The following is a 27,644-nucleotide window of genomic DNA, read 5'->3' as shown; positions in this document are numbered from 1 at the left end:
TGCCCCCATCCAAAGTAATCCATTAGTTTTAACCGCCGCTACCATGTGTCTTTAAAGTAACTTAATCCATCCAATAAAACTATTCCCGAACCAGTACATTTCCAAAATCTTAAAAAGATAATCCCATACCATATCAAATGCTTTTTCTGCATCAAGTGAGATGGCAGCAACCAGAGTCTGTCGTTCCCAACTGCCCACATGATATTGATGAAATGCCTAATGTTATCAGAAGAGTTACAGCCCCGAATAAACCCCACCTGATCTATATGTATAAATAGCAACAGATGAACTCAGTGATTTATATATAAAAAAATCTATTCTAGAGTAAATCTTATGGACTGATAAAAATATATATAGTCCCTCCCAGATGGGTTCAAAAGTCTCCAAATATCTGTAAGACCAAGATTTTTACACGTCCTGTGAAACGTCAAAGGCTTGCACACTTTTGCTTCACTATGATCAATGACTGAGTCCATCAAAAGTCTCCTCCCAATATTATATCATGAGGGGTGCCAGCGGGTTGCAACATCCCTTCAAGATCTATAAAAAGCCCTGATCATCAAAGTTAGGTGCGTATATATTAGCTAAATCATGTGGGCAGTTGGGAACGATCAGACTCTGGTTGCTGCCATCTTACTTGATGCAGAAAAAGCATTTGATATGGTATGGGAATATCTTTTTAAGATTTTTTCCCCTGAATTTCAGCTAAAACAATAATGACTCTTCCTAATTTATCTGTTTGAGATTAATTGTAGATGTTTACTTATCAGTGTAATGACTCCCCTGCTCTTACTTGAGCCAGCACTAAAGATAACATGCCCAACCAATATCCTCCCAAATTGTTCAGCTTCCTGTGGAGAAAGATGCATTTCTTGAAGAAACACTATATCATATTTCTTACACTTAAGAAGAGAAATAACCTTCCTTTTTGTATGGGGTGCCCCAACCCATTCCACGTGTAGAGAGATGATCCATTCATATTAACATCTGACATTTTGACATAGAAGAAAAATAGATTGGGAATCAAAAACAAGATTATGAAGTAATCAAACATCCCCCAGAACCAAACAACCAGAAAAAATAAAAACGTGCACATTAACCCCATGCTATCGTCCGTCCCACCAAACTTAAACAGTCAATGCACGCCTACGAGAACCCTTGTGACAACTTTGCCATTGGATTGCTCAAGTCCAGAGTTTCTATAAAAATTTTGTGGGACAGAATTACACAGCAAAAGATCTATAAAATAAACTTCAGCCAATAGGCGGAATCAGCACAAAGAGCATGTAGATTCATCCATAAAACTGCCCTGAAGGTGTGGCACTCTACAAAATAAACTCAAGCCTGTAGGCAGAACCAGCACAAAAAGATTGCACAGATTCCTCAAACAGTCAAATTAATTTTCAGTGAGCTGGTCCACTCGGCTGCAATGTGAGTAAAACAAGATTACTTACTCCATTGACTTTATGAAGGACATCGCTTGCTGTGGGCATGTCAGCATTGACAATATGTTCAGTATCTCTCGCCGCATTTCCTGCACCTCCCCAACTAAGTCGACTCTCAGGCTTGCGGCCTGCTCAGGGGCATCAGCTAGAGCACGTAAGTGTCTTTTAATGTCTCCAGAGCCCAAGGATATTGAATTCTTTGACAAATTGTCCTCCTAGAACAGAGTGTATCTAATCTCACCGGTTTATGTCATTAAAAGTATTAAAACTAGCAAAGAGTGCAGAGCTTGCCATTCACACGTCCGATCCTCGCATGGTGTCACGTGACTTCCCCCAGTTTTTTATTTTTAATACATTTGCAAAGTTATACAAAAATCTGGTTTTTGCTTTGTCATTATGGGATATGGAGTGTAGATTGATGTGAAGGGAAATTAAAAAAATTAAAGCATTTTATCATAAGGCTGCAACATAACAAAATGTGTACAAAATTAAGGGGTCTGAATAATGTATGAATGCACTGTATATACACAGATAAACATAGTGACTGTCCAGTCTTACATTCACACACTGGTGGTGGTAAGCTCCATGTTCCATCAGCCTGACAAGTGATGTTTTGTGGACCAACCAAACTCAGGCCTGATTTACATATATAGCTGACAGTACTTTGGTATTTCTCACCACTGGACACAGTAACGACATTGGCTACCACTGGTGGAGGACCACATGACACAGCTAAATACAGGTGATAAAGGATATGTTTGTTTTATTAGGATTGTTTAGTGTTTGAAAATGACAGAAAATAATATATAGGTGCCAATATATTTAAAGTTAGACTATTTGTGGTTAAGATATTTAGAGGTATTACTTTTGTGTGCTTGGGAAGTTCTGTCCTGATCCCGTCAAAGGCTAATTCTCATCTTTATCTTTCTTTGTTATTCTCCCGTTACCTCAAAAGGTCTGGGGATAATTTTATTTATCATGTAATATTCTACTGAAAAACTCTTACCAACACAAACTGGCTGAATTCCACTCCAGGTTTTATCACACTGACATGTCTGAACAGAGTCTCCCTAAAAGAGGGTGATGAGAAATTAGAAAGGTATAAGGATTGCTCATGGTTCATTAACATTTATCTGATTCACGACTATTGGAATATATTTACCGGTATGTGATTTGGGGATATTGAAACATTAGCTAAAAAAGGGATTACTTCACCCAAGATTAAATATTCTGTCATCATTAATCACCCTTATGTTGTTCCAAACCTGTATGACTTCTTTCTTCTGTGGAACACAAAAGGAGATGTTATGCAGAATTACAGCCTCTGTCTGCATTCAATTTCACTGTTTGGGGGGGAGGGGCTAATAAAAGTGAATGGTGACAGAGACTAACATACTGCCTTACAACTCCTTTTGTGTTCCATGAAAGAAACAACTATCCCTTTAAATACATTCGTTTCCCTGCTGTTTTGGTTGAAAAGCATTTGCCAAGTTTCTTAACATTAAACAAATTAAAAATCATGTACCTGCAGTTCAAATCCTGGCAGACAAGTGTGACTAATAGTATCTCCATAAGTATAACTCTTGCCCTCAACCAAGCCATTGAGAATGGGAAGAGGCCTCTCACAAATGACTGGCACACAGGAGATTGAAGAGAAAGGTGGTGACCATTTGCCAGATAGCTGGATCAAATGAGAGACAAATAACATTCAAAGACATTATTATTAATGACAGAATTGTCATCAAACAATATTTGACTTGGTATATTTAAAGAGCAAATCCACAGCATATAACAAAATATTTTCAATTGTTAGCACATTACTTACTGCACATTCAGATATTTCTGGTCCCTCGAGGAAGAACCCTGGTCTACAGGAGATTATGACTCTGCCCCCAACAGGTGTGAGCTGCTTCCCTGTGACAACTACATGGGTGAGGTTGGCTGGTAGGCTGCAGGGTGAAGGTCGACACCGAACACTGTGTTTTGACCAGGTGCCATCACTTTGACATATAACTGAGTCTGTCTTTGTTGCTAATTCAAACCCCTCTTTACACCTGCATCAGATGGAAACATCTATTAGCTCAAAGTATTTAAAGCTACATATCTCAGCTATAGACTATGTCAAATTTATCCAGATTAATGTGGACAATGTATATTTTTCTCTACGTTTTAGCCTTGTCTGCACTGAGATGGTGTTTTTGTTCAGCGAAAACCAAGCTTTTCAAAAACGCTCTCACAAGTGGATATATTTGAAAATGCTGTATTATTGTTGTAGTGTAGACTGGGAAAAAGGAGACATTCGAAAACGATGAAATATTTGTCGTCATGTGATGCAGTCATGTGATCCATTCAACCCAAAACAATCAAGATAACAGCCCATGCTGTAGCAGAGGGTGAAAGGTGCCATGCGTTGTTCCTGACAGGCTACTCAGCCTTACAGGCTCCATATGGTTAGGATTAGGGTGGGGTTAGGATTTCTGCTACCTCCCAGGACCAAACTGAGGCACCTGTTTTTTCTTTGAGAGATTGTTAAAGATAAATGTTACTTTGTACAACCTTCAAATTGCATTCCATCAAAGGTGACAGGAAGTTTACTCGGAATTGCTGTCTGGCAGCAGAACACAAGAACAATTGTGTTTAAGACCATGCTTCTTACTTTTTTTTTCGCATGCACATTAAGGGGATTTAAGCATTTTCAGATGTTTTAGTGTGAACAAGCAACTTATGGAAAATGTTTTGAAATGAAAATGCCATTTTCAAATGTATTAAAATGAATGTCTTATATAGGACACTTCAAGAACAAGACAAATTACCACATTACCTGTACTGAGCTTTGCTGCCATAGGTGATAACCATTCCAACAGTCTCTGCATTTGGGATCAGAGGAGGCACGCCACAAGATACAGGTTCACAGTTCAGACTGGGCTCCCCCCACCTGCCCAACCTTCCACAGGAGAGATGGGGGAAACCTTTCAAATGATAGCCAGGCCTACAGCGGTAGGTGACTGTGTCAATGGAGTAGGCAGCACTACCTTGTAAGACAGCATTAGGCACAGCTGGGGGTGGACTGGTACATCTCCCTTGGCTGCAGATAGGCACTCCTGGACTCCACACTCCACCCTTTTCACATACGGCCTCTGTAGGGCCAAGAGTTCTGTAGCCTTCATCGCATTGGAAGACGACGTTTGCTCCACAGGTGTGGTCTCTGCCAAGAACAGCGCCATACTTCAGCACAGGGGGACTGCATACACACGGTCTGCATTCAGGAACTTTCCCTAGCCAGATTCCCTCAGCAGCACATCGTAAAACTGAACTGCCAACCACCTCATAGCCTGGGAAGCAAATGTACTCCACAACATCATCAAAATTAAAGCTTAATCCATTCAGGTAACCATGGCTTATGTCCTCAGGTGGATCGCACGAGACTATGTCGCATCGTGGAGGAGGGTCATCCCATAGTCCATCACCACTGCAAATTAAAGTAGGATTTCCAGTTAAGACATAACCAATGTCACACTCATACCCAACCATCCCATTGTAACCATAATCTGTGCCTGTTACTCTGCCATTTTCAATTACAGGTGGTTGACCACAGTTGGCTGGAAGGCACTTTGGAGCAGTTTCACTCCAACTGCCATTGGGTAAACAAACACTGGTCGGTGCCCCCTGTAGGACGAAACCGATATTGCATCTGAACAACAACCTCTTGCCAAACGTGTAATCATCTCCTCTCACCAAAACATTCTTTGAAACAACAGGGCGCCCACAGGAAACTGCTTTACACCATGGAGCTTTGTTGTCCCATTTTCCATCAACTTGGCAAGTTCTCACTTCAAAACCCTCAAGAACAAACCCACTGTGGCACTCATAGTGAATAACTGCCTTGAAGTGAAAGGATTTTCCAATCACCTCACCATTTGCAATGCCTCCTGGATCACCGCATGAGATAGGCAAACAGCGAGGAGATTCATTGGTCCACTGGTGGCCAAAAATGCATTGTCGGACTGGCTGTCCATTGAGTTCGTAACCCTCCTCACAGCTGTACTCTGCAAGGCTGCTGAGTGCACTATTTTTGACTGTTACTGATCCATACTCAGGGCTGGGCGGTGTCTCACATTGTGCAGGAGCACACACGGGGGCTGTTCCATTCCATGTTCCATCTTCCTGACACATCAACACAATGCCACCATTAATTTTATACCCTACATGGCAGTGATATTGAACCATGGTCCCATGTAAAAAGTTATTGTCAATTAGTAACTGTTGGTCCGTAGGAGTCCCATCCTCTGCTAGGGGGTCTCTGACCTTCAAGTAGTCACCAAAATCGATATGTGGTGGCAGGCCACAGTCAACAGGAGTACACATGGGCTCAGAGCTTGACCAGCCATGTTCTTCACAAGTGAGATGATTATTACCAACTAGGAAGAAACCTGGGAAGCAGCTGTAAAAGATTGTGACCCCAAACTTACTGTTCCGTCCTTCCACAAAGCCATTGGAAATGGGTTTGGGAGGAGAACAGTAGATCTCCACACAATCAGGAGCCTCCTGGTCCCATTCTCCATTCTCTAGACAGGTAAGTGTTTCTAGGCCTTGTAAGCGGTATCCCCTCTGGCAGGAATATGTAACAGATTGGCTAAAATGGAGCCTTGAGTACTTAACTGAGCCATTGGAAATCTCCTTAGGTGCAGCACACTTAACAGGGTGACATACAGGTACACCACCTATCCACAACCCGCTTTGACCACAAAGCACAGTATTGTTACCTACTAAGTCATACCCTGCTTTACAGCTATATATGGCAGTGCTGAGGTACATGAGACTGTGAACATCCACAATTCCATTTGGTATCTCCTCAGGCTGTTTGCACTCAACAGGAATGCAGTCAGGAAAAGGTTTGCTCCAGGTCCCATCTGCCTGGCAGCGGACAGAAGCTTCTTTCTGCAGAGTAAAGCCATCCATGCAAGAGTAGGTCACAACACTCCCAAAGTAGGACAGTGTATCGGATGGGTCACCAAAGGTAACATCAGGAGGTGGTTCACAGAACACTTGTTTGCAGACAGGGAAAGAGTCATTCCACTCATGCGATGGGGTGCAACGAAGAGTCTGTGCACCATGAAGAACATAGCCTTCCTCACAAGAAAGCTCCACTGTGCCCAAGTCAGAATCCAGTCCATGCAGTACGAGATGATTCTCCTCTAATGGTGGCTCAGGGCACTGAACTGGAGAACAAAGAGGGGCTGTGCTCTTGTCCCACTTTCCGAACTTTAAACATGTCCATATAGAATCTCCAATAAGTTCATATCCTTCTTTACAGACAAATTCCACCTTACTGCCAACCTCAAAGTTGGAGCCATGATAGCGGCCATTTTTGATATTGGGAGGGGGGGGACAGGTGAGGAGGACACAAACAGGAGGGATTCTGTTTGACCACTGCTTGTCGGCCATACATATACGTTCAGGCTTCCCAGTCAGACGATACCCATCATTGCATGCGTAAGTCACCTTACTGCTGTAAATATAGCTGTTGTTTCTCATTTGGCCCTATGGAGAAAAAAATAAATGTCAAATATTTGAAATGAATCAGGATTGCTTCGACTCAAAAATGTGCTGATCAACAAGCATATATGCAAGGGTTGTTTATTACATTGATAGTCTGTCTAAGTCTGCATTCTATTTACCTGTAAGAAACCATTAGCCAAGTGAGGTGGCTTGGGGCAGGAAACAGGCTGGCATGTGGGCAAGACACCACCCCACTCACCATTGGCTTTACAAATCCTCCTCTTCTCTCCTCGAATTAAATACCCTTTATCACAGCTGTATGCAATCACAGCTCCAAAACTATAATTGCTCCCACTTACATAGCCCTTCCCAATATTCTCTGGCTTTGAGCATCTTACAGGCATACAGCTAATGTCCAAAGGTGAAGGTGTCCACTCCCCTCCTATCAGGCACTTAAGTGTTCCTGTTGTATTGAGAACAAAGCCCTCCTTACACTTGTAGCTGACCTCTGTGTTGCTCGCATACTTTGGTTTGTTGATGGAGTCCAGAATGGCGTGAGGTAAATCTGGGGGACGTTGGCAGAAGTTGGCAATACAGTGAGGAATACTAAAGCCTTCTGGGGGAGCCCATATACCTTGGGCATTGCAGAAAAGTTTTGTATTGTTACCAGCAGTGTAGCCATCATTACAGAAGTAGTTAGCCATGTCGCCAAACAGCTGGTGTCCAATATCAGGTAGGTAGGCATGGTCAACTGGGGGTGGTGGCCCACAAGACCGAGGAACACACTGGGCAGGATGCTGAGTCCAGTTACCACTTGGGAGGCATTCCTTAGTTTCTATGCCAAGCAGGATGTAACTACAATAAGACATAAAGAATTGAAGTATTTCTTGAGCAGTGGGCTAAAACTATTATTTCTCTGATTTAGAAACAAAAATTATGGGCCCTTTTCAAACTTCCTGCTTTGGAACGAGGATGTAATCTAAAAAATCTAAAAATCCACTTATATAGGAATAAATAAATGGATTACAGCAGTCAGAACATCAGAGGACAGAAGATGCCAAATTTACTTCCATTTACTCAGCAGCTGTATTTGCATTGCAGCAGTGTTGCAGTCATGCCAGGGTAATATAACAAAAAATAATGGTAATTTTTATCTAAAAAAAAAAAAAAAACTTTAGGCGGAAATATATCATCACAGTCTGTAAAAAGGGTCTATTAAACTAGAAGGCAATTTCCAAAATGTTTAATGAACAACAAACCACTTCTACAGTAACTAACTAAGATGTTGTATAGGCCATTAAAATAAGTTCTTTAGTGTTCTTTAGAGATTAATCTGATCAAGATCATTGTCACAAATGATACATGGTGTATATGAAAAATTTACCCTTCTTTGCAAATATAGTAGACTCGACTCCCCAGTGTAAAGTTGTCACCCTTAATTACAGCACCCATCAAATGAGGAGGTTTGCCACAGTCCACTCTGACACAGATAGGTGGAGGAGATGCCCACTCTCCTGATGCCTCACATTGCAGCTCCATGGCACCCTGCAATCTTTACAACAAACTAGCAGTGTCAACACATTTACTAACATCCATATTTTACAAGCACCCTAGCTGTAGGAACCTACAAGATATTGTCATACAATAATGTTCATCTACAGGCAATGCCACTATTTTCATAGTGATGCAAAGATTTAAACTTTACCTGTATCCTTTCATGCAGGTGTATGTTAGGGTGGAAAGGTAGACTTTTCTGTTGAGTGTATACTCTGCATAATCTACCACTGGTGGCTCACTGCAGGTTACAGGCTGACAAACAGGGGGCTCTCTGCTCCACTTCAAATTAGATTGACACTGGCTTTCAATTGGCTCCTGGGGGATATAGCCCTTCTCACAGCTGCAGCAGACCAGAAAATGCAAAGATCATCTACACACAAAAAAAACTCAGTCCCTCATACTGTATATGTAAACAGGCCTCTAAAGATTAGCAAAAATACCTCAGAAACCAATTCTACATCTAACACTGACAGTGATACCTGAAAGTCACCTTGCTTCCGTATGTTACGTTTGTCCCTTTCAATATTCCGTATTCTGGGAGAGTTGGGTGAGCACAGGAAAGGGCTATGGGGGTGAGTTTAAAAGAAAAATCGTTAAAACATACTAGCAGATTATATTACGTACTCTCAGTGAACAACATTAATTGAACTTCAGATATTGTCTTCGTCACATTAAATTCTGTTATGTTAAGAGAAAGGTTTAAAGAGTGTGCCCACAATGTGTCAGAATAGATATAACGAGGCCTAAAAGTCTCAAGCAGTTGACCAGGGTTCTGGATAACACTCAGACACAATGCTAAACAGTTGTTTATCAGGTCAGGTAACCAACATATTCTCCTATATATAGGAGACATATATTTTCATGTCCCCATCAGGCAAATTATTCAACCCAATCCCACGAGAGAGCACCAAGGCTTGGTTGCAGAACCACACATACATCTAGATTTAAGTTAGAGGCTAAAACCGTTTGGATTCCAATACCTTTTATTATTTTGTTGATTTTTAGATAAATTAATAGATTCTGGATTAGTTTTGTGTGTTAGCCTTTCTTCATGTGTTCCCGTATTTATTATGTAGGCAACCTGTAGCCCTAATAAACAGTATCTCGTGATAATTCTGATTTGTTGCTAAAAATGATACAGAATAATTTTTATCAAAAAGAGGCTACAAAAATATTTTAATCTGATCCACAGTAAACTTTTCTTGCAATGCACAAAAATTAAATATCTGATTGCTTTTCAATAAACTGCATGCATAATGCTGTCCAATCTGATAAATGTCTTTACCTCTGCAGTATGGGACTGCTCCCTCCCAAATTCCTTCCTCTGAGCAGGAAATATGGGATGAGCCAATCAGCTCATAGCCCTCTGTACAGGAAAACATCACATCATTGCCCATTGTGAAGTTACTGCCCTCACGGTGCCCAAACTCAGGAACACCTGGATCTTTACATTTCACTGGCTCTAGTGAGAGATAAAAAAAATACCTTCAATTCAATTCAATTTACTTATTTACCTTAAATAAATGAATAGCACTTCTGAAAAATATGACTAATTATATATGTATATATACACCGATCAGCCACAACATTAAAACCACCTGCCTAATATAGTGCAGGTCCCCATCGTGCCACCAAAATAGCGCCAACCCGCATCTCAGTATAGCATTCTGAGATTAGATTCTTCTCACCACAATTGTACAGAGCGGTTATCTGAGTTACCGTAGACTTTGTCAGTTCAAACCAGTCTGGCAATTCTCTGTTGACCTCTCTAATCAACAAGGCGTTTTGGTGGCACGAGGGGGACCTACACAATATTAGGCAGGTGGTTTTAATGTTAGTAATTAATCGTATGTATATATATATATATATATATATCACACAGTATCTCACAAAAGTGAGTACACCCCTCACATTTTTGTAAATATTTTATTATATCTTTTCATGTGACAACACTGAAGAAATGACACTGCTGCAATGTAAAGTTGTGAGTGTACAGCTTGTATAACAGTGTAAATTTGCTGTCCCCTCAAAATAACTCAACACACAGCCATTAATGTCTAAACCACTGGCAACAAAAGTGAGTACACCCCTAAGTGAAAATGTCCAAATTGGGCCCAATTAGCCATTTTCCCTCCCCGGTGTCATGTAACTTGTTAGTGTTACAAGGTCTCAGGTGTGAATGGGGAGCAGGTGTGTTAAATTTGGTGTCATCGCACTCACACTCCCTCATACGGGTCACTGGAAGTTCAACATGGTGGCCAAGACCATACAGCGGTTTAACAGGACAGGTTCCACTCAGAACAGGCCTCGCCATGGTCGACCAAAGAAGTTGAGTGCACGTGCTCAGCGTCATATCCAAAGATTGTCTTTGGGAAATAGATGTATGAGTGCTGCCAGCATTGCTGCAGAGGTTGAAGGGGTGGGGGGTCAGCCTGTCAGTGCTCAGACCATACGCCGCACACTGCATCAAATTGGTCTGCATGGCTGTCGTCCCAGAAGGAAGCCTCTTCTAAAGATGATGCACAAGAAAGCCCGCAAACAGTTTGCTGAAGACAAGCAGACTAAGGACATGGATTACTGGAACCATGTTCTGTGGTCTGATGAGACCAAGATAAACTTATTTGGTTCAGATGGTGTCAAGCATGTGTGGCGGAAACCAGGTGAGGAATACAAAGACAAGTGTGTCTTGCCTACAGTCAAGCATGGTGGTGGGAGTGTCATGGTCTGGGGCTACATGAGTGCTGCCAGCACTGGGGAGCTACAGTTCATTGAGGGAAACATGAATGCCAACATGTACTGTGACATACTGAAGCAGATCATGATCCCCTCCGTTCGGAGACTCTGCCGCAGGGCAGTATTCCAGAATGATAACGACCCCAAACACACCTCTAAGACGACCACTGCCTTGCTAAAGAAGCTGAGGGTGAAGGTGATGGACTGGCCAAGCATGTCTCCAGACCTAAACCATATTGAGCATCTGTGGGGCATCCTCAAACAGAAGGTGGAGGAGCACAAGGTCTCTAACATCCACCAGCTCCGTGATGTCATCATGGAGGAGGGGAAGAGGACTCCAGTGGCAACCTGTGAAGCTCTGGTGAACTCCATGCTCAAGAGGGTTAAAGCAGTGCTGGAAAATAATGGTGGCCACACAAAATATTGACACTTTGGGCCCAACTTGGACATTTTCACTTAGGGGTGTTCTCATTTTTGTTGCCAGCGGTTTAGACATTAATGGCTGTGTGTTGAGTTATATTGAGGGGACAGCAAATGTACACTGTTATACAAGCTGTACACTCACTACTTTACATTGCAGCAAAGTGTCATTTCTTCAGTGTTATCACATGAAAAGATATAATCAAATATTATACTATAAAAATCTATTTAAAAAATACAAATGTTTAAAACCTATAATCTAAATAAACAGTGAAATCAACACAACGTTTCTGTATTTGTTGTGTAAAAATTATGTTTGATAAATAATTTACAATATTATGACTGTACCACAGTTGTGGTGTAGTTGTTTACCTGTGCAGTTCCTTCCATCTCCACTGTACGGTGGTATGCAGGTACATATATGAGAGCCATCAGTGTTCTTGCAATTAGCATGTTCATCACATTCAGACCCCAGAGCACATTCATCCACATCTGTAAAATGAGTTCAAACCAACACACACACGCATGCACACACACACACATAGATGTACGCACGCGCACATGCACACACACACACACACACACAGACACACACAGACACACAGACATATATGCATACAAAAGACATACAAATTGTAAATGATAAAGAGGAAAATAGAATGTAAAAAGATATTCCAGGCTCTATGTACACCTGTGTATTGTGGAGTTTGATATAGACCTATTGTAGGCATATTGACTATTCAGTGCTTCACTCTGGGTTTGCCGTGTATCTCCTACCCAGACATGCAGGTGGGTTGCCGATCCATTTGCCATTGTTTGCACACAGTATCTTGCTCTCCCCGAGCAGGTAGAAGCCTGGTTTACATTGATACACCACTGAGCTCCCAGCATAGAAATCCGCTCCATGATACTGGCCATGCTCCATGTCAGGAGGAGGACCACATTCAACACCTACAGAGAAAAGACATTGACCAGTTACTGGGTAGTGGGTAACATTAATGAGCAAGTGTGTAAATGCAGTAAGCACCATTATTTTTTTGTGGGTGCATAAATGTGTATATTGTGTTGCCATGTTTGAAAATAAGGTGAAGTGAGTTATTTACAAATGCAGCAGATTTTCTTTTCGAAAATGTGTTTGTGTTTCATGACCAGCGCATGTGTTTGTGTGTCCGCTGGTGTGTAATTTTGCTTTCACATCACTCACGTTCACAAATTGGCTCTGCATGGCTCCACTGTCCTCGGTTTAAGCACTGCTGCACTGGTTCCCCAACCAGATACAAGCCAGGACTGCAAGAGAAATGCACCTTAGAGCCTGGGCTCACTGCTGTACTGGAAGAGCGTAGTTGAGGAACAGAAGCCTCCAGCAGAGGGCAGTCTAACAAAGATCAAAACGGTGGTACACAAATATCACACTTTGGTGTTAATAATATAAAAAAATATTGTTCATTTTGAACCACATAAACATTTATGAATGCAAACGTCACAAAGGCATTTGATCATTCTTACCAGCACAGAATATACTTTTGCTGCTGGTCTTTACTCTTCCTGTTACCCCTCCCAAGAAGTCAGGCCAAGCTAACACGTTCCCTTTCTGCAGATCACGTGGACATCTGCTGGCCAGAGACCTGATCTGAGAACAGTGGAAATGGAGTTAGTAAGCAGGTTAGAATATCTCAGATTTTTTGTGAGACCAGCAACTAAACACAGAGATATTTAGCATTATACATTCTTTTTTTTTTTCTTCTTTCTTGCTTTCTTTCTTTTTTTTATGGGACTCAAGTACACTTCATTTAGCAGATTCTTTTATCCACTTTTCAAAAAAACTCTTGTTTTACATTATACACATATTTTACACTTTGCTGTTGAATTGGTTGAGAATTACCTGATGTGGAGTTAAAACATAGTTCCATACATTGAGCTGGCTAAGAGTGCCCACAAAAGACTCTACAGGGTTGAAGCCATCTCCTCTCTGGTCCTGATCCTGTCCCAGTACCAGAGCGCCCCCTCCTGTTCAAAGCATAGAAGAAATATTTCAGCTTTATTTTATTTTTTACACACATCTTTGAAGCACTATAGTTATAACAAAGCATTGAAAGTGCCTGACATGTGCACTGGCACAGTATTTAAATTCTTCTGGTCAACCTGGTATAGTTGTGCCAATGGATAATCCTTTCCCTCCATCTGAAGAGCTCCCATCAATATAAACCCTCCAATCTCCATCCTTGCTGCGCCATGACACACCGATGTGGTGCCAGAGGCCGTCATTTACAGCTGGACAGTCAGTGATCCGCTCTTTTCCATTTACATACAGAACCCATCTGAACATAGATGGAAACAAGAGGGAGAAGAGAGAGAGAGGAGAGTGTGAGAGAAACAGAGAGGGTAAAACAAGGGTAAAATACATGTATATACAGGGGCGAAGATTTCATCAAAATGTTGGGGGGGACAATAACAATTCTCAAGAGCAATTTTTGAAGGGGATACCAAGGTTTTTTTTTGTTGTTGCCCCGTTAGCATTTGTATTATTTTATTTCTTAAACAATTATTTTAAGAATATATCATTATATTATTTACAATACACATATTTTAATGATATTTTATCATTAAAATACCACCCAGCGATTTCCGCCTATGTGTATATATGTAAGGTCTAAGTAAACTAGAAATGTTTTATAGGTTATATCATATCAAAAGTTAGCAGAGAAGCACATTTAAAGGAATGTTCCTTGATTAATCAATTAGCACAGAATTATTTACATTTATTGTTAAAACTAAAATCACACAATAAGGCACTTACAATAGAAGTCTATGGGTTAAGGCATTTTAACAGAATGAAAGTGACAAAATACTGCTTTGAAAGTATAGCCTTCAACATTATACATATTATTTCATGTTAACATGAAACATTGAGTGGGAAAAAATAGCTGTTTATGTCTGTCCACTGAAATTATGGCGGTAACGGATAACCAGAAGTTAATATATTTAGATTCTACAACAATAGTTCTTACACCAATTCAGCTCAAATACCACATTCCCTAGCAAAAATATTTTTTTTGCAAAAAAGAGAGTCAACGTGGTAAATTTGAATAGCAACAATGGACAATTTGGCACTATTAGCAAAAAAATTCTATTGCAAACCTTTGGCAACAAAGAGTTTGGCGCAAAGCTCATTTGCACGTGAAAACAATGAGCATCAAATTTGCTGCATGTTTGCCCCAGGGGTTTGACTCTAGATTGTTTAAGGGGTTTTGTATGGGAGAATACATGTAAGTGCTTTAGCAAAAATAATAAACCCTTTAGGTGGCCTTCCCCATAGACTTCCACTGTAAGCGTATTACAGTAAAAGTTATTTTTGTTTGTTTTTACAAACAGAGGGACTAGTCAAAATAATTTTCTTTGATAATAGAATGCAGAAAGTCAAAGATGCTGTCAATAGAGTAACTCGTACCGAACCTGGATCATTCGCCTAAGTAAAAAATAATATACTTCTATTATATTGTTCAGCAAATTAAGATCAATAGAGTTCTCACCCATTATAGTCTATGAGCAGAAATGCATTGTCACATCCTTCAACAGCATAAGAGATGGGAGTTCCGTAGTTAACAGTGTCTGATGACCTCATCCAAAATGTACACGTGATCTGTGTAAGTGGCGGCATGTGACCGTCCATCATTACATAACCATGGATACCAGAAACTTCAAATAACAGATCAAACGAGGAGGGCATTTCTGTGTTTGAATAAGTAATAATAAAAAAGAAATGTAACAAAAGCACAGAAAAGAAAACAGATGATATGTGATTTTCAACTATAAAGCAAAAAGATGAACACTCATAATGGATTATTTAAAAACTCAAATGTATAATATTTTCATTGTTTTTTATTTACAAAATAAAATAAAAAATTGATCCCCTTTTCTCTCAATTAGAAATGCCCAATTCCCACTACTTAATAGGTCCTCGTGGTGGCACGGTTACTCACCTCAATCTGAGGACAAGTCCCAGTTACCTCTGCTTCTGAGACGGTCAATCTGCACATCTTATCACATGGCTTGTTGTGCATGACACCGCTGAGACTTTGTATGTGGAGGCTCATGCTACTTTCCGTGATCGATGCACAGCTTACCATGCACTCTTCCTAGCAACCGGGCCAATTTGGTTGCTTAGGAGACCTGGCTGGAGTCACTCAGCATGCCCTGGATTTGAACTCGTGACTACAGAGGTGGTAGTCAGCGTCAATACTCGCTTAGCTACCCTGACTCCAGCCAGGTCTACTAAGCAACCAAATTGGCCCGGTTGCTAGGGAGGGTAGAGTTACATGGGATAACCTTCTCGTGGTCGCAATAATGTGGTTCACTCTCGATGGTGCGCGGGATGAGTTGTGCATGGAGAATGGAGAATAGTGTGAAGCCTCACAGTAATGCGCTCAACAAGCCATGTGATAAAACGCACGGATTGGTGGAGGCAACTGAGATTCGTCCTCCACCACCCGGATTGAGGCGAGTCTCTACGCCACCATGAGGACTTAGACTGCATTGGAAATTCCAAATTGGGTAGAAAATAGGGGGAAAACAAATCAATAAAAAATGGATGATGATTTGATTTTTGAAGCTCCAAAAATCACAGACAGTCAACATAATCGTCATCGATACGACACCAGTGGTTAAATTAATGTCTTCTAAAGTGATAGTGATTCTTAACTCTAAATCATCACTTCTGCTATGCTTCATGAGAGGGTGGAGTTCAAGCGGTCTCTCGTGTGACGTATTCGCCTTGCCATGGTACAGATGTAATCTCATGTTCTCCACGGTTGAGACATCCAGGATAAGCACACAATGCACCATTGTGAGTAAAGAAACAGATAAATAGAGATCTAAAAGTTTATCCAATCAGAATTTATTCCTTGATGCTTACAAGCAAAGTGTGACAACTGTTTCACAAATCGCATGCCCGAAGCCGAGCTCGTTAGCCAAAGCAGTGTGTGAGTTTGAGCTCCACTCCGTCAGGCCTTCAGAATATCCACAGAATCCCTCAACAGTGCAAATTAATGGGCATCTAAAGTCAGATTGTCAGATTCATCAGCCAATCAGATTGATTTATTTGTTCTTGGTGGGTGTTGTCTTTAGGATATGTCCCAGCCCAGGCCTTCTAGCTGGCCTTAAATGACGCAAACACACTTTAAGTGATGTACGTAATTTGAAAGCGAAGAGCACAAGACCTTGCTGACGAGACGGCTGCCATCACTGTTGTTATTGCGTTGAGAAAGAGATCCTTATGGATTTAAAAACCTGAGATGTTCTGCTCGATCGTGCGATTGATTAATTAAACAGGAAAGGAGGACTGATTTTCACTTCAAGGAAATTGGTAAGTGTTTTTGGCATTGTTATAGCAACATCAGGAGTTTTCTAAGTGTAAATTAAGCTGCTTGAGCATTTTTTGTGTCAGATAAAGTTTTGAAATAGTAACCGTGAACCCTGATGAAACAAACATTATTGCAAGCAAAATTTAAATTGCAAATATTATTAGAGAGCTTTTTCTTGGTATTAGACCTCCTTGGTTCTGGCTTTCATGCATGGACGTGTTTTTAAAATGTCAATTGGATTCATTAGTTTACCACCATGTAATGTATGATATTCATTGTGAAACTGTGATCTCATTCTTAATGGCATGAATCGCACTGAAGACCTATACTTAAAATGCATGGGCCGCAGCTGGATTTAGAGTTTAAAAAGTACTTAAATATTTATCCTTTTCGCATCCAAATGCGATTGTGTCTCTTTATAAGACATTAATTTTACAGCTGGAGTCATATGGATGACGTTTGTGCTGACTGTCTGTGATTTTTGGAGCTTCAAAAATCGGATCACCATCCACTTGCATTTTAAAGACTTACTGAGCTGAGATTTTTTTCCAAATTTTCTTCAAATGTGTTCTGGTGAAGAAAGAAAGTCATCCACACCTGGGATATTATGAGGGTGAGTAAATAATGAGAGACTTAAAATTTTTGGGTGAACTATCCCTTTAATCAATGGCATGAGTTTGGGGTGTGATAATCTGTTTTGTTTGGCCAATGGAAGACATTGGGAGTCTTCAACATCCAGTTTGGAAATCATTACTTATTCAGTTCAGTTTGATGACGTTAGAGGTCTGCAAATCGAAAATTGCAGCTTTTAGTCCAGTTGGCAATTTTCCAGTCTCTTCTAGGAACACATTTATCTAATTTACAGTGGTGACCAGACTATCTTTAATATGCTTATCTCCATTATTATGATGATTTTCTATAATGAAAACAACTTTGTTGTCTCGTTCTCTCTCAATCTGTAGCGATGCATCTATACCTGTCTCACACGTGGTTCCACTGAACCCAGGACGGCATCGGCAGGTGAAAGTAGCCACTCTGTCCACACAGGTCGCACCATTCAGACACAAATTGGGTTCGCAGTCGTCTACATCCAACTGACACAGCATGCCTCTGTATCCACTCACACATTCACACCTGATGGCAAACATGAGAAAGTATGTCTGTAAAAAATATATATATATACAAAAAATAATCAATGCATTAAAAACATTAAAGCAAAGGCCTCCACGCTAACCTGAAATGATTGACAGCATCAACACACGTTCCTCCGTTCAGACATGGGGCGCTGTAGCACTCATCGACATCAAACTCACAGCTGTCTCCAGTGAAGCCCTGAGGACATGAGCAGAAATACCCACCCTCCAAATCTTTACAAACACCTCTGTTCTGGCATGGGTTGGAAGCGCACTCATTTATCTCCAACTCACAGCGTGGACCTAGACGTAAATGAAAAAAACAACATTAGTTGTGGTGCTCAGCATATACACCGATCAGCCACAACATTAAAACCACCTGCCAAATATAGTGCAGGTTCCCCTCGTGCTGCCAAAACACCACCAACCCGCATCTCAGTATAGCATTCTGAATAGCATTCTGAGATGATATTCTTCTCATCACAATTGTACAGAGCGTTTATCTGAGTTACCGTAGACTTTGTCAGTTCAAACCAGTCTGGCCATTCTCAGTTGATCTCTCTCATCAACAAGACATTTCAGTCCACAGAACTGCCACTCACTGGATGTTTTTTGGCACCATTTTGAGTATATTTCTAGAGATTGTTGTGTGTGAAAATCCCAGGAGATCAGCAGCTACAGAAATACTCAAACCAGGCCATCTGGCACCAACAAACATGCCAGGGTCCAAATAAAATTTATTCCCCATTCTTATGTTTGATGTGAACATTAACTAAAGCTCCTGACCTGTATCTGCATGATTTTATGCACTGCACTACTGTAACACAATTGGCTGATCAGATACATGGATGATTGTTGGTGCCAGACATGCTGGTTTGAGTATTTCTGTAACTGAGGATCTCCTGGGATTTTCACGCACAACAGTTTCTAGAATTTACTCAGAATGGTGCCAAAAAAAAAAAAACATCAAGTAAGCAGCAGTTCTGTGGATGGAAATGCCTTGTTGATGAGAGAGGTCAACAGAGAATGGCCAGACTGGTTTGAGCTGACAAAGTCTACGGTAACTCAGATACGGTAACTGCTCTGTACAATTGTGGTGTATGGCATGGGTGGGCGTGGTCATGTGTTGGTCTGCAGAGAGAGAGTAGTAAGGCTCGTCACCTGGTTCATAACTGTGTCTAACACCTGTCTCTCATTATAGTGATGGTGGAGGTAGACTTAAAAGGCACGCCAGAGCAAAGAGAGGGGGAGAGAGAGTACCCAGGAAGCTCACCAGACCGCACAGAGACTACTTTTACCGTCAAATGTAACTAAATATAGTCATTATAATTATAACGACTGACCTTGAACCTGCTTCGTTGTCTCCTGACTCCTCCATTGCCCACGAACTTAGATCCTTTTCACATGGTGAGAAGAATATAATCTAAGAATTCTATACCGAGATGCAGGTTGGTGTTTTGGTGGCACGAGGGGGACCAACACAATATTAGGCAAGTGGTTTTAATGTTTTGGCTGATTGGTGTAGTACCAGTGCTCATAATGGCCAAAATGAAAACCTATGTGATATTTAAAGAACATCCCTTTACAGAGTAATACACTATACTGTAAATGGCATTATATGTAATTGAACAGTTGAGGCAATGTGCTGACCTGTGAATCCATCTGGGCAGCTACATGTAAATTGATTCACCTCATCCACACAGACTCCTTCATTCAGACAAGGCGATGAGCTGCATTCGTTAACATCTGCCTCACACAGCAACCCTTCCAGAGACAAAACAGATTCAGATGCGCGCGGGTATAAAAACACTCCCATTAAATTTCCAAATATGCAGCCACATGTGTAATCATATCCACACTTTAAAGATGAGAGACAATGGCCTGAATTGAAAAGTGTTATAAGGTTCTGAGAATGAGGGTTGTGTTAGTTCCACTGCCAGATTCACAGGATTTAGAGACATTCCTAAATCAAAAAAGTGAGAGTAGAGAAACTCTTTAGAACTGAGTGGAATTTTGGGTAAGTGGTTTAACTGCTTTAAAAATGTAGATCCTAAAATAAAGACATAAGCCACAAAAGGCCATGTGATACAGTGATTTTACCATGGGTAAGGGGTTGCTTTTATAAAACAGTGGCAACAGCACTATGATAAAAGACACCAATGTTCAATAAACAGTTACATTTATAATTAATAATAATCTAAATTAATTATTCTGCCAGTGTCTGCCAAGCAACATAGCAATTTGGCGTTTTAATATGAAATGTGCGATCACAGGTGAGCGTTTACAGTCATTTTACAGTGGCTTCAAAGATCAAAGTCAGAAATCAGTGGTCTTTTCCTTACCTACAAACCCCAGCTGACATTGACACTTGAAATCTCCCATGCCATCTCTGCACAAGCCTCCATTTTGACAAGGAATAGACTGACATTCATCAATGTCAATCCCACATTTGGCTCCTATGAGGCAATGAATAAAGAAGCACTGGAAAAGACTGGGCAGTGATTCACCTACACCATAAAGGCTTACTGAAAAGAGTTGATAACTTTTTTATCCCCCATAAATTAATTATATCCCCATTTCTCCCATTGGAATGTCCAATTCCCACTACTTAGTAGGTCCTTGTGGTGGCACAGTTACTATCCTCAGTCCAGGTGGCGGAGGACAAGTCTCAGTTGCCTACGCTTCCGAAACCTTCAATCCTCGCATTTTATCATGTGGCTCGCTGTGCATGACACCGTAGAGACTCACAGCACGTGGAGGCTCATGCTACTCTCCACAATTCATGCACAATTTACCACGCACCCCATCAAGAGCCAAAATCCTTAAATCGCGACCACGAGGATGTTACCCCATGCGACTCTACCCTCCCTAGCAACCAGGCCAATTTGGTTGCTTAGGAGACCTGGCTGGAGTCACTCAGCACGAACTCGCGACTCCAGGTGGTAGTCAGCGTCAATACTCGCTGAGCTACCCAGGCCCCCTAAAATTTTTACATTGTTTTCCAGATTAGCTGAATTATTAAAAACTATTCAGTTTGAGTCGTCTTATTTCACACTGAAGTTCTATCACAGAGCTTATCAACTTTAGCATCTATGACACATTTGTAACGTTTGCACACAAAAAAGTAGGTCAACAAGAAAGTGAAGTGTTCCCTTGAGAATAACTTTCCGTAAGCTGGTTAAATATAAAGGGATAATTCACCCAAAAATGTAAACTCCCACATCATTTACTTACCCTCATGACATCCCAGATGTGTATGAATTTCTTTCTTCTGCAGAACACAAATCAAGTTTTTTTTAAAGAATATCTCAGCTCTGTAGGACCATACAATTCAAGTGAATGGAGACCTAAACTTTGAAGCTCCAAAAGCAAATAAAGGCAGCATAAAAGTAATCCTTACAACTCCAGTGGTTTAATCCATGTCTTCTGAAGCAATCTAATTCTGAAGCAATTTTGGCAAGAACTGACCAAAATATAAAAAAATTTCACTGTACATCTTGCCATTACAGTCTTTATGTATGATCATGATTGCAAGGTCAAATATACCTAGTGATTGACGCATGTGCAAATAATGATCATCAAGGAGACTGCTGATGTCAAGATTTATAATGAAATAGTTCTTTTTTGGTCTGTTCTCACCCAAAACCGATTGGATGGCAACAGAAGACATGGATTAAATCACTGAAATCTTATGAATTACTTTTATGCTACCTTTATGTCCTTTTGGAGCTTTTGTACACCAGTCACTTGCATTGTATGGACCTAAAGAGCTGAGATATTCTTCTAAAAATCTTTGTTTGTGTTCTGTAGAAGAAAGAAAGTCATACACATCTGGGATGACACAAGGTTTAATAAATGATTAGATAATTACATTTTTGGGGTAAACGATTCCTTTAACAACTGGATTTAAAATATTACTTGTAAATTAGTTATGGTTACAAGAGTTTAATGTGAGAGCTTGCTGAACCTGTAAATCCTGGAAGACAGGTACAAATATATCCAACCCCGACTTCCTCACAAGTGCCTTGATTTTGACACGGATTCAGAAGGCATTCATGGAACATCTGCAGCAGAGAGCAGAGCAGACAACTTTTTCAATAAATAATATTTAACAATTTAATTCCAGCCCCCAGGGGGTGCTGTGAAACCAACAATAAGTTCTGAACAGTTTTTATCCCAGTCTATTACCAATATCCCTGTGATTTTTGGCAAAAGGATCAACAGTTAAACCCATCAGAGGCTCCCATCCATCTTGGCCACTTGAGATTTGGATGTAGGAAATTCCTGACAGTTTTAAAAGGAGTCTCTACCTGATTTACTTTCCCATCTGGTGTACTGACTTAGAAGATGGAATGTAATGGTCAGTTTTACAGAGACAGAAGTATATGTAAGCCAAACACACCAGGAACACTTTTCAAAGATATACAGATTCAGTAAGAAAGATAGTCACCTGACTACTGGGTTGATACTCATTTCTCACAACCACTTCTGGCGCTGGAGTTGCACTTTCCTCTTTAGGCAATAAACTAGAGCCAAAACCTGAGTCAGACCAAGAGAGAGAGAAGGAAAGAAAGCCAGTGTAATAAGGAGACAGGAATGAGAAAATGAAAAAGACAGAATAAACACAACACATAAAAACACACACATAAAAAAGATGTGAAATAGGATAATTTCTGATGTCAAAACTGGAAAAGATTACCCAAAGGCATTCATCATCCTCATCTTTTCCAGATTGAGGCACTTTTTCCTACACGTACAAAGAATCAGATTACATTATGTGAATTGGATTCTCATTGTTCACAAACCTAGCCCCAAGGAAAAACATGGGAATGACCCATGTATTACACTGAAAACCGGTGAATGAATGTAGACAACCTCTGCACAACATCATCTTGAACACTTTTTACTTTCTATCACATTACTGCATACTGTATGTGAAGTTCACAATTTTTATGTCAAACTAATGTACTATCCTAGTTTAATTTACAGACACAACTATAATTAAGCCATTCGTATGTTTACTTCCCAAAGTATGTTAAAATTGTGGCTCTGTGACGTCTGCGGGAATTGACTAGTTTGAGAGGGGGCGGTACGAGTGTTTGGAAAACCTGTTGAGAAACAATTATTTTTGCAATTATGTTTGTGCTGCTAAAGACATTTACATACCATATTTTCCTGAATTTAACTCACTAAATATATATATTGCAAGCGATTTACATAACGCAACTGATGTTGGCACTGTGCACTAAAAAACTTATGCTGACAAAAAAAACAGATGAAAAACCTCAGTCATACAGAATGTAGTAGCGTTTTTAAGTTGCCTATTCAGAGTATTTTGCCTATGAAATGTATTTTATGCAACCAGTTAAACATCTTATAAAGTGATGTGGCTTATTTGTCATGTTTTTCATGAAACAAACAAAATAAATTAAAACAGTTACATGTGACTACTTAAAGCAGATGCTCCCAATTAAAACAAACCCAAAAACAATGTGATCAGTCAAGAGACAATCTCGAAAAAAAAAACATTACTTTAAATAACTTATGTACTTTAATTTTTTTTTATATTTAGACCAAGCATCAGAATCTCAAACATCTAGAAATAATTAATAAGTAAACAAAGGTAAACAAACATTTGCTGATATAGCAAATTAATGACTTCCGGTAGTTTTGATGCTCTCGACGCACCATTAGCCAAAGCAGCGTGTAATTCTGAGCTCCACCCTGTCAGGCTCCATCCTGTCAGGCTTTAGATGCCTAAACACAGCAGTGAATAGGCATCTAAAGTCAAATGGTCAGATTTATCAGCCAATCAGATTTATTTAAATGTTCTTGTGGGTGTGGTCTTAAGGATTTGTCCCAGTCCAGGCCTTCTAGCTGGCCTTGAGTGACGCAATCACACTTTAAGTGATGTATGTAATTTGAAAGCGAAGAGAAACCTTGCAGACGAGACGGCTGTCATCACTGTTGTTATTGCTGTGGAGAAAGAGATGCTTGGATTTAAAAACCATGATCGTGCGAAAGATTAATTAAACAGGAAAGGAGGACTGATTTTCAATGAAGTGCTTTTTGCATTGTTAGAGTAACATCATGAGTTTTCTAAGTGTAAATTATGCTGCTTGAGCATTCAGTGTCGGATCAAGTTTTGAAAAGTAACCGTGTACCCTGATGAAACAAAATTTATTGCAAGCAAACTTTAAATCACAACTATTATTAGACTGCTTTTTCTTGGTATTTGACTTCCTTGGTTCTGGCTTTCATGTGTGGGTGAATTTTTAAAATGTCAGTTGGTATTATTAGTTGACTGCCACATAATGTATGATGCATATGGCATATGGTGTCTTATTCATAGTGAAACTGTTTTCTTAATGGCATGAATCGCACCAAAGGCCTAGATTTAAAATGCATGGGAATGCTGGAAATAACTAAATATAGATATGTAAAGTTTGTCAACACAAACTTTAATGTTGGCTTGGCAAGGCCTTGTCTGAAAGTTTTAACTAGTTTTAAAAGTTTTATGGTTTAAACAGACATTACAATAAAATAAATAGCCAGCTAGCAAGCTGGATAAATGTCTAGAAAAGCTGACTAAACTGTCAGAGAAATGGACAGAGAAGGGCAGAATAACTTAAAGCAGATCAAATGCCCTTTTTGGGTTTGTTTGAATTAGATTTTTTATTGATTCATCTAAACAAAGAAACATATACAAACAGAATCCATACTTAACCCCCACTATTACCCCCACCCCGACCCCCAACAACACCCCAGTTGTCACACATGATTATAGACACAAAAAAACTAAAAAATAATAATATATTGTAAAGGGGTCCAATGGGAAGGAGGCGGCGAGAACCGGCTTGATAATATAAATAATATTTTAATGAATAACTTAAAAGACACAAACACACATGACGGACATGTCCGTTAACAATCTCTCTCTCCTCGCACCACCGTCTGTCATTGGCCTTTATCCCTCTCGGAGGCTTAATTAGCCTGATAAGGGACCAGGTGTGTATAATCACAACCCGGCCCCACCCTCCACCCTGCCACATTCCTCCTTCGTTCTCTCAGTCTGGGGAGCCCCCGGCCTGACGTACCCCCCCCTTCCCTGGGGGAGGGCGTGCTTTAAGCCTAGTTGCCGGCAGGTCATCCCCATCTACCTGGACGAGGGAGGGGACAAGGGGATATATAAATGAAATAAATAAGATGGGGGGGTACTTCCTGTAACAGTATAGTACCCCCTAAAAAAAACACTAAAATTTAAACGAGAGGGAAAAGGCCAACGCAGAGCGGCAGTGAGAGAGAGCGAGAGAGAGAGAGAGAGAGGAGAGAGAGAGATGAAAAAAAAAAAACCTTCTCGCCAGTTCTCCGATACACCGTTGCATGGTCCTCGATCACTTCTCCACCCTCTCAGGCGGACGACAGCCTCTTCTCCCAGGGTGGACCGGAGTCAGACTCACGACCCCCGGCGGTCAGAACGCCCCTCCGTGTTCTCGGCGACTCGTGGGGACACTCCTCCGCCCCTGGCAGCGGCCCTACCGCTCTAGGCAGTTGGGGAACACTTCCCTCCTTCCCTCGCGGACGGCGGTCTTCCTCCGACCCCTCCGCGTTTCTGGGGGATGGCAGGGCTCTCCTCCGCCCCTGGCAGCGGCTTCATCACTTCAGGCGGTCGGGGAGTCCAGTCCCCACTCACCTCGCGAACGGCGGCCGTTCACCGCATCCGGGCGGTTGGTCTACTCCCTCCCCCGGTGGATGGCAGCGGCGCTCCCCTGGGTGGACGGCAGTGTCGAGGACTCCGCAACAGGCATCCCTCCTACTTCCCGGGTTTCGCCACCAGTGTAAAGGGGTCCAATGGGAAGGAGGAAGCGAGAACCGTCTTGAAAATCATCTTCCTTTCTTATCGTGGCTGCTAATGGTTTCAGGGCAAGACAGAACAATAATGGTAAAGAGTAAAACCCTATCCCCTATATTACCCTATCCAGAGTAAAATAATCTGAAATTAATCCATTTGTTTGTACCGAGTGTCTATAAAGTAACATAATTCATCTAATAAAAGTATTCCTGATCCTGTATACTTCCAAAATATTAAAAAGATAATCCCCTTCTACCATATCAAATGCCTTTTCATTGTCTGATCACACGATGTTGATGAAATGCCTGTAGGCAAGGCCTTAATTACCTCACCAAGCTCCTCCAAGTTTATCTCAGAATCAAGAGAATGTTTTTGCTCAGTCGTCAGTTTAGGGAGTTCTAATCGTTCCACAAAGTTTCTAATATCTTCATCAGAAGATGAAGACGTGGAACTACAGAGATCAAGATAGAATTCTTTAAAAGCATTATTAATATCAATGGCTGAGGTAAATATTTCACCACCAGCAGATTTCACTGAGGGAATGATAAGAAAAGGCTTTCTGCTTTATATATCTGGCCAAAAGTTTTTTCTGCTCTGTCCCCCACTCAAGGTATGACTGTCTTGCCCTGAATAGCCAAAACTCCACCTTCCGTGACAAAATAATATTATATCTATTTTTCAATTGGGTAAATTCTCTGAGGCCATCAGATGACATTCAGCGCTTCAGCTCTGCCTTTTAATATTCCCTTCCAAAGCCACGAGTTCTTGCGCTTCAGATTCTTTGATGAACGAGGTGATGTATAATCTGACCCCTAAGAACCGCCTTCAGTGCCTCCCAAGCCACGCCAACAGAGGATCAAGTTGGTCTCTGTTTAAACATTGATTTCAGCCTTTAACATTTGTTGGAATTCAGGGGTACATTAAAGCGCCAACTATATGATTTCTTTTTCTCCATATGTGGCAACACCTCAAAGTTCACCAGGGTGTGATCTGAGACTAAGATGTTTCCAATTGAGCAATTAACAACAGATGAAATGAGGGATTAAATATAAAAAAAAATCTAGTCAAGCATAAATCTTATGGATTGATGAAAAAAAAAATATATAGTCCCTACAAGATGGGGTCTCCAAATATCTGCAAGACCAAGATTTGTACACATCTTGTGAAGCATCAATGTTGCTCTAGGGGGCTTGCACCCTTTTGCTTCACTATGATCAAGGACTGAGTCCATCAAAAGATTAAAGTCTCCTCCCAATATTATTTCATGAGGGGGGCCAGCAGCTTGCAACATCCCTTCAAGATGGTTGAAGGGATGTTGCAAAACCAATTTTGTAGAATAATAGTATGTAGTCAAGCCAACATAATAAAGGGAAAGAAGCATACTGGAGCACTGTTGAATGGCTTTGGCTCCAGTCATTGTAGTGGTGCCATAAAAGGGGCAAGAGAGGCAGTAGGATCGGCCCTCTTCAGGCTGGTAATAATCTCTGGGGCAAGGGTAACATGGAACCAGACCCGTACGAGAGAAGTAACCTGCAGAACACGGTACTGGGGAGAGAGAGAGAGAGAAAAAGAGAGAGGTGAGGACAGTATTAAGGAGAGAAAGGGAAATATTATACAGAAAGAGAAAGAGGGAATTGAAAGATAT

General features: G+C 40.8%; 1 protein-coding gene across 2 annotated transcripts in view; it reads right to left on the bottom strand.

Moving 5' to 3' along the window:
- LOC127637223 (sushi, von Willebrand factor type A, EGF and pentraxin domain-containing protein 1-like) overlaps positions 1-27,644 on the bottom strand; it is a 164,040-nt gene that overhangs the window by 13,303 nt on the left and 123,093 nt on the right. Inside the window, exons 19-41 of one of the 2 annotated variants that reach the window (XM_052118196.1) lie at positions 27,383-27,544; positions 22,598-22,686; positions 22,115-22,211; positions 20,490-20,603; positions 19,798-19,911; positions 18,249-18,450; positions 17,991-18,148; positions 15,185-15,383; positions 13,797-13,972; positions 13,537-13,661; positions 13,161-13,284; positions 12,859-13,029; positions 12,432-12,605; positions 12,027-12,146; positions 9,787-9,963; positions 8,981-9,065; positions 8,650-8,841; positions 8,329-8,496; positions 7,124-7,799; positions 4,267-6,986; positions 3,271-3,499; positions 2,971-3,126; positions 2,452-2,515 (exon numbers count right to left, since the gene is read on the bottom strand). In XM_052118196.1, the coding sequence (XP_051974156.1) occupies positions 2,452-2,515; positions 2,971-3,126; positions 3,271-3,499; positions 4,267-6,986; positions 7,124-7,799; positions 8,329-8,496; positions 8,650-8,841; positions 8,981-9,065; positions 9,787-9,963; positions 12,027-12,146; positions 12,432-12,605; positions 12,859-13,029; positions 13,161-13,284; positions 13,537-13,661; positions 13,797-13,972; positions 15,185-15,383; positions 17,991-18,148; positions 18,249-18,450; positions 19,798-19,911; positions 20,490-20,603; positions 22,115-22,211; positions 22,598-22,686; positions 27,383-27,544 (6,492 nt within the window). Of the gene's footprint in view, positions 1-2,451; positions 2,516-2,970; positions 3,127-3,270; positions 3,500-4,266; positions 6,987-7,123; positions 7,800-8,328; positions 8,497-8,649; positions 8,842-8,980; positions 9,066-9,786; positions 9,964-12,026; positions 12,147-12,431; positions 12,606-12,858; positions 13,030-13,160; positions 13,285-13,536; positions 13,662-13,796; positions 13,973-15,184; positions 15,384-17,990; positions 18,149-18,248; positions 18,451-19,797; positions 19,912-20,489; positions 20,604-22,114; positions 22,212-22,597; positions 22,687-27,382; positions 27,545-27,644 lie in introns of those variants that run through there. The other variant, XR_007969706.1, reaches the window with a different exon arrangement.

This window comes from Xyrauchen texanus, chromosome 1 (assembly GCF_025860055.1).
Source record: "Xyrauchen texanus isolate HMW12.3.18 chromosome 1, RBS_HiC_50CHRs, whole genome shotgun sequence".
Taxonomy (NCBI): Eukaryota; Metazoa; Chordata; class Actinopteri; order Cypriniformes; family Catostomidae; genus Xyrauchen; species Xyrauchen texanus.
This window is presented reverse-complemented; position numbering and strand designations above follow the sequence as displayed.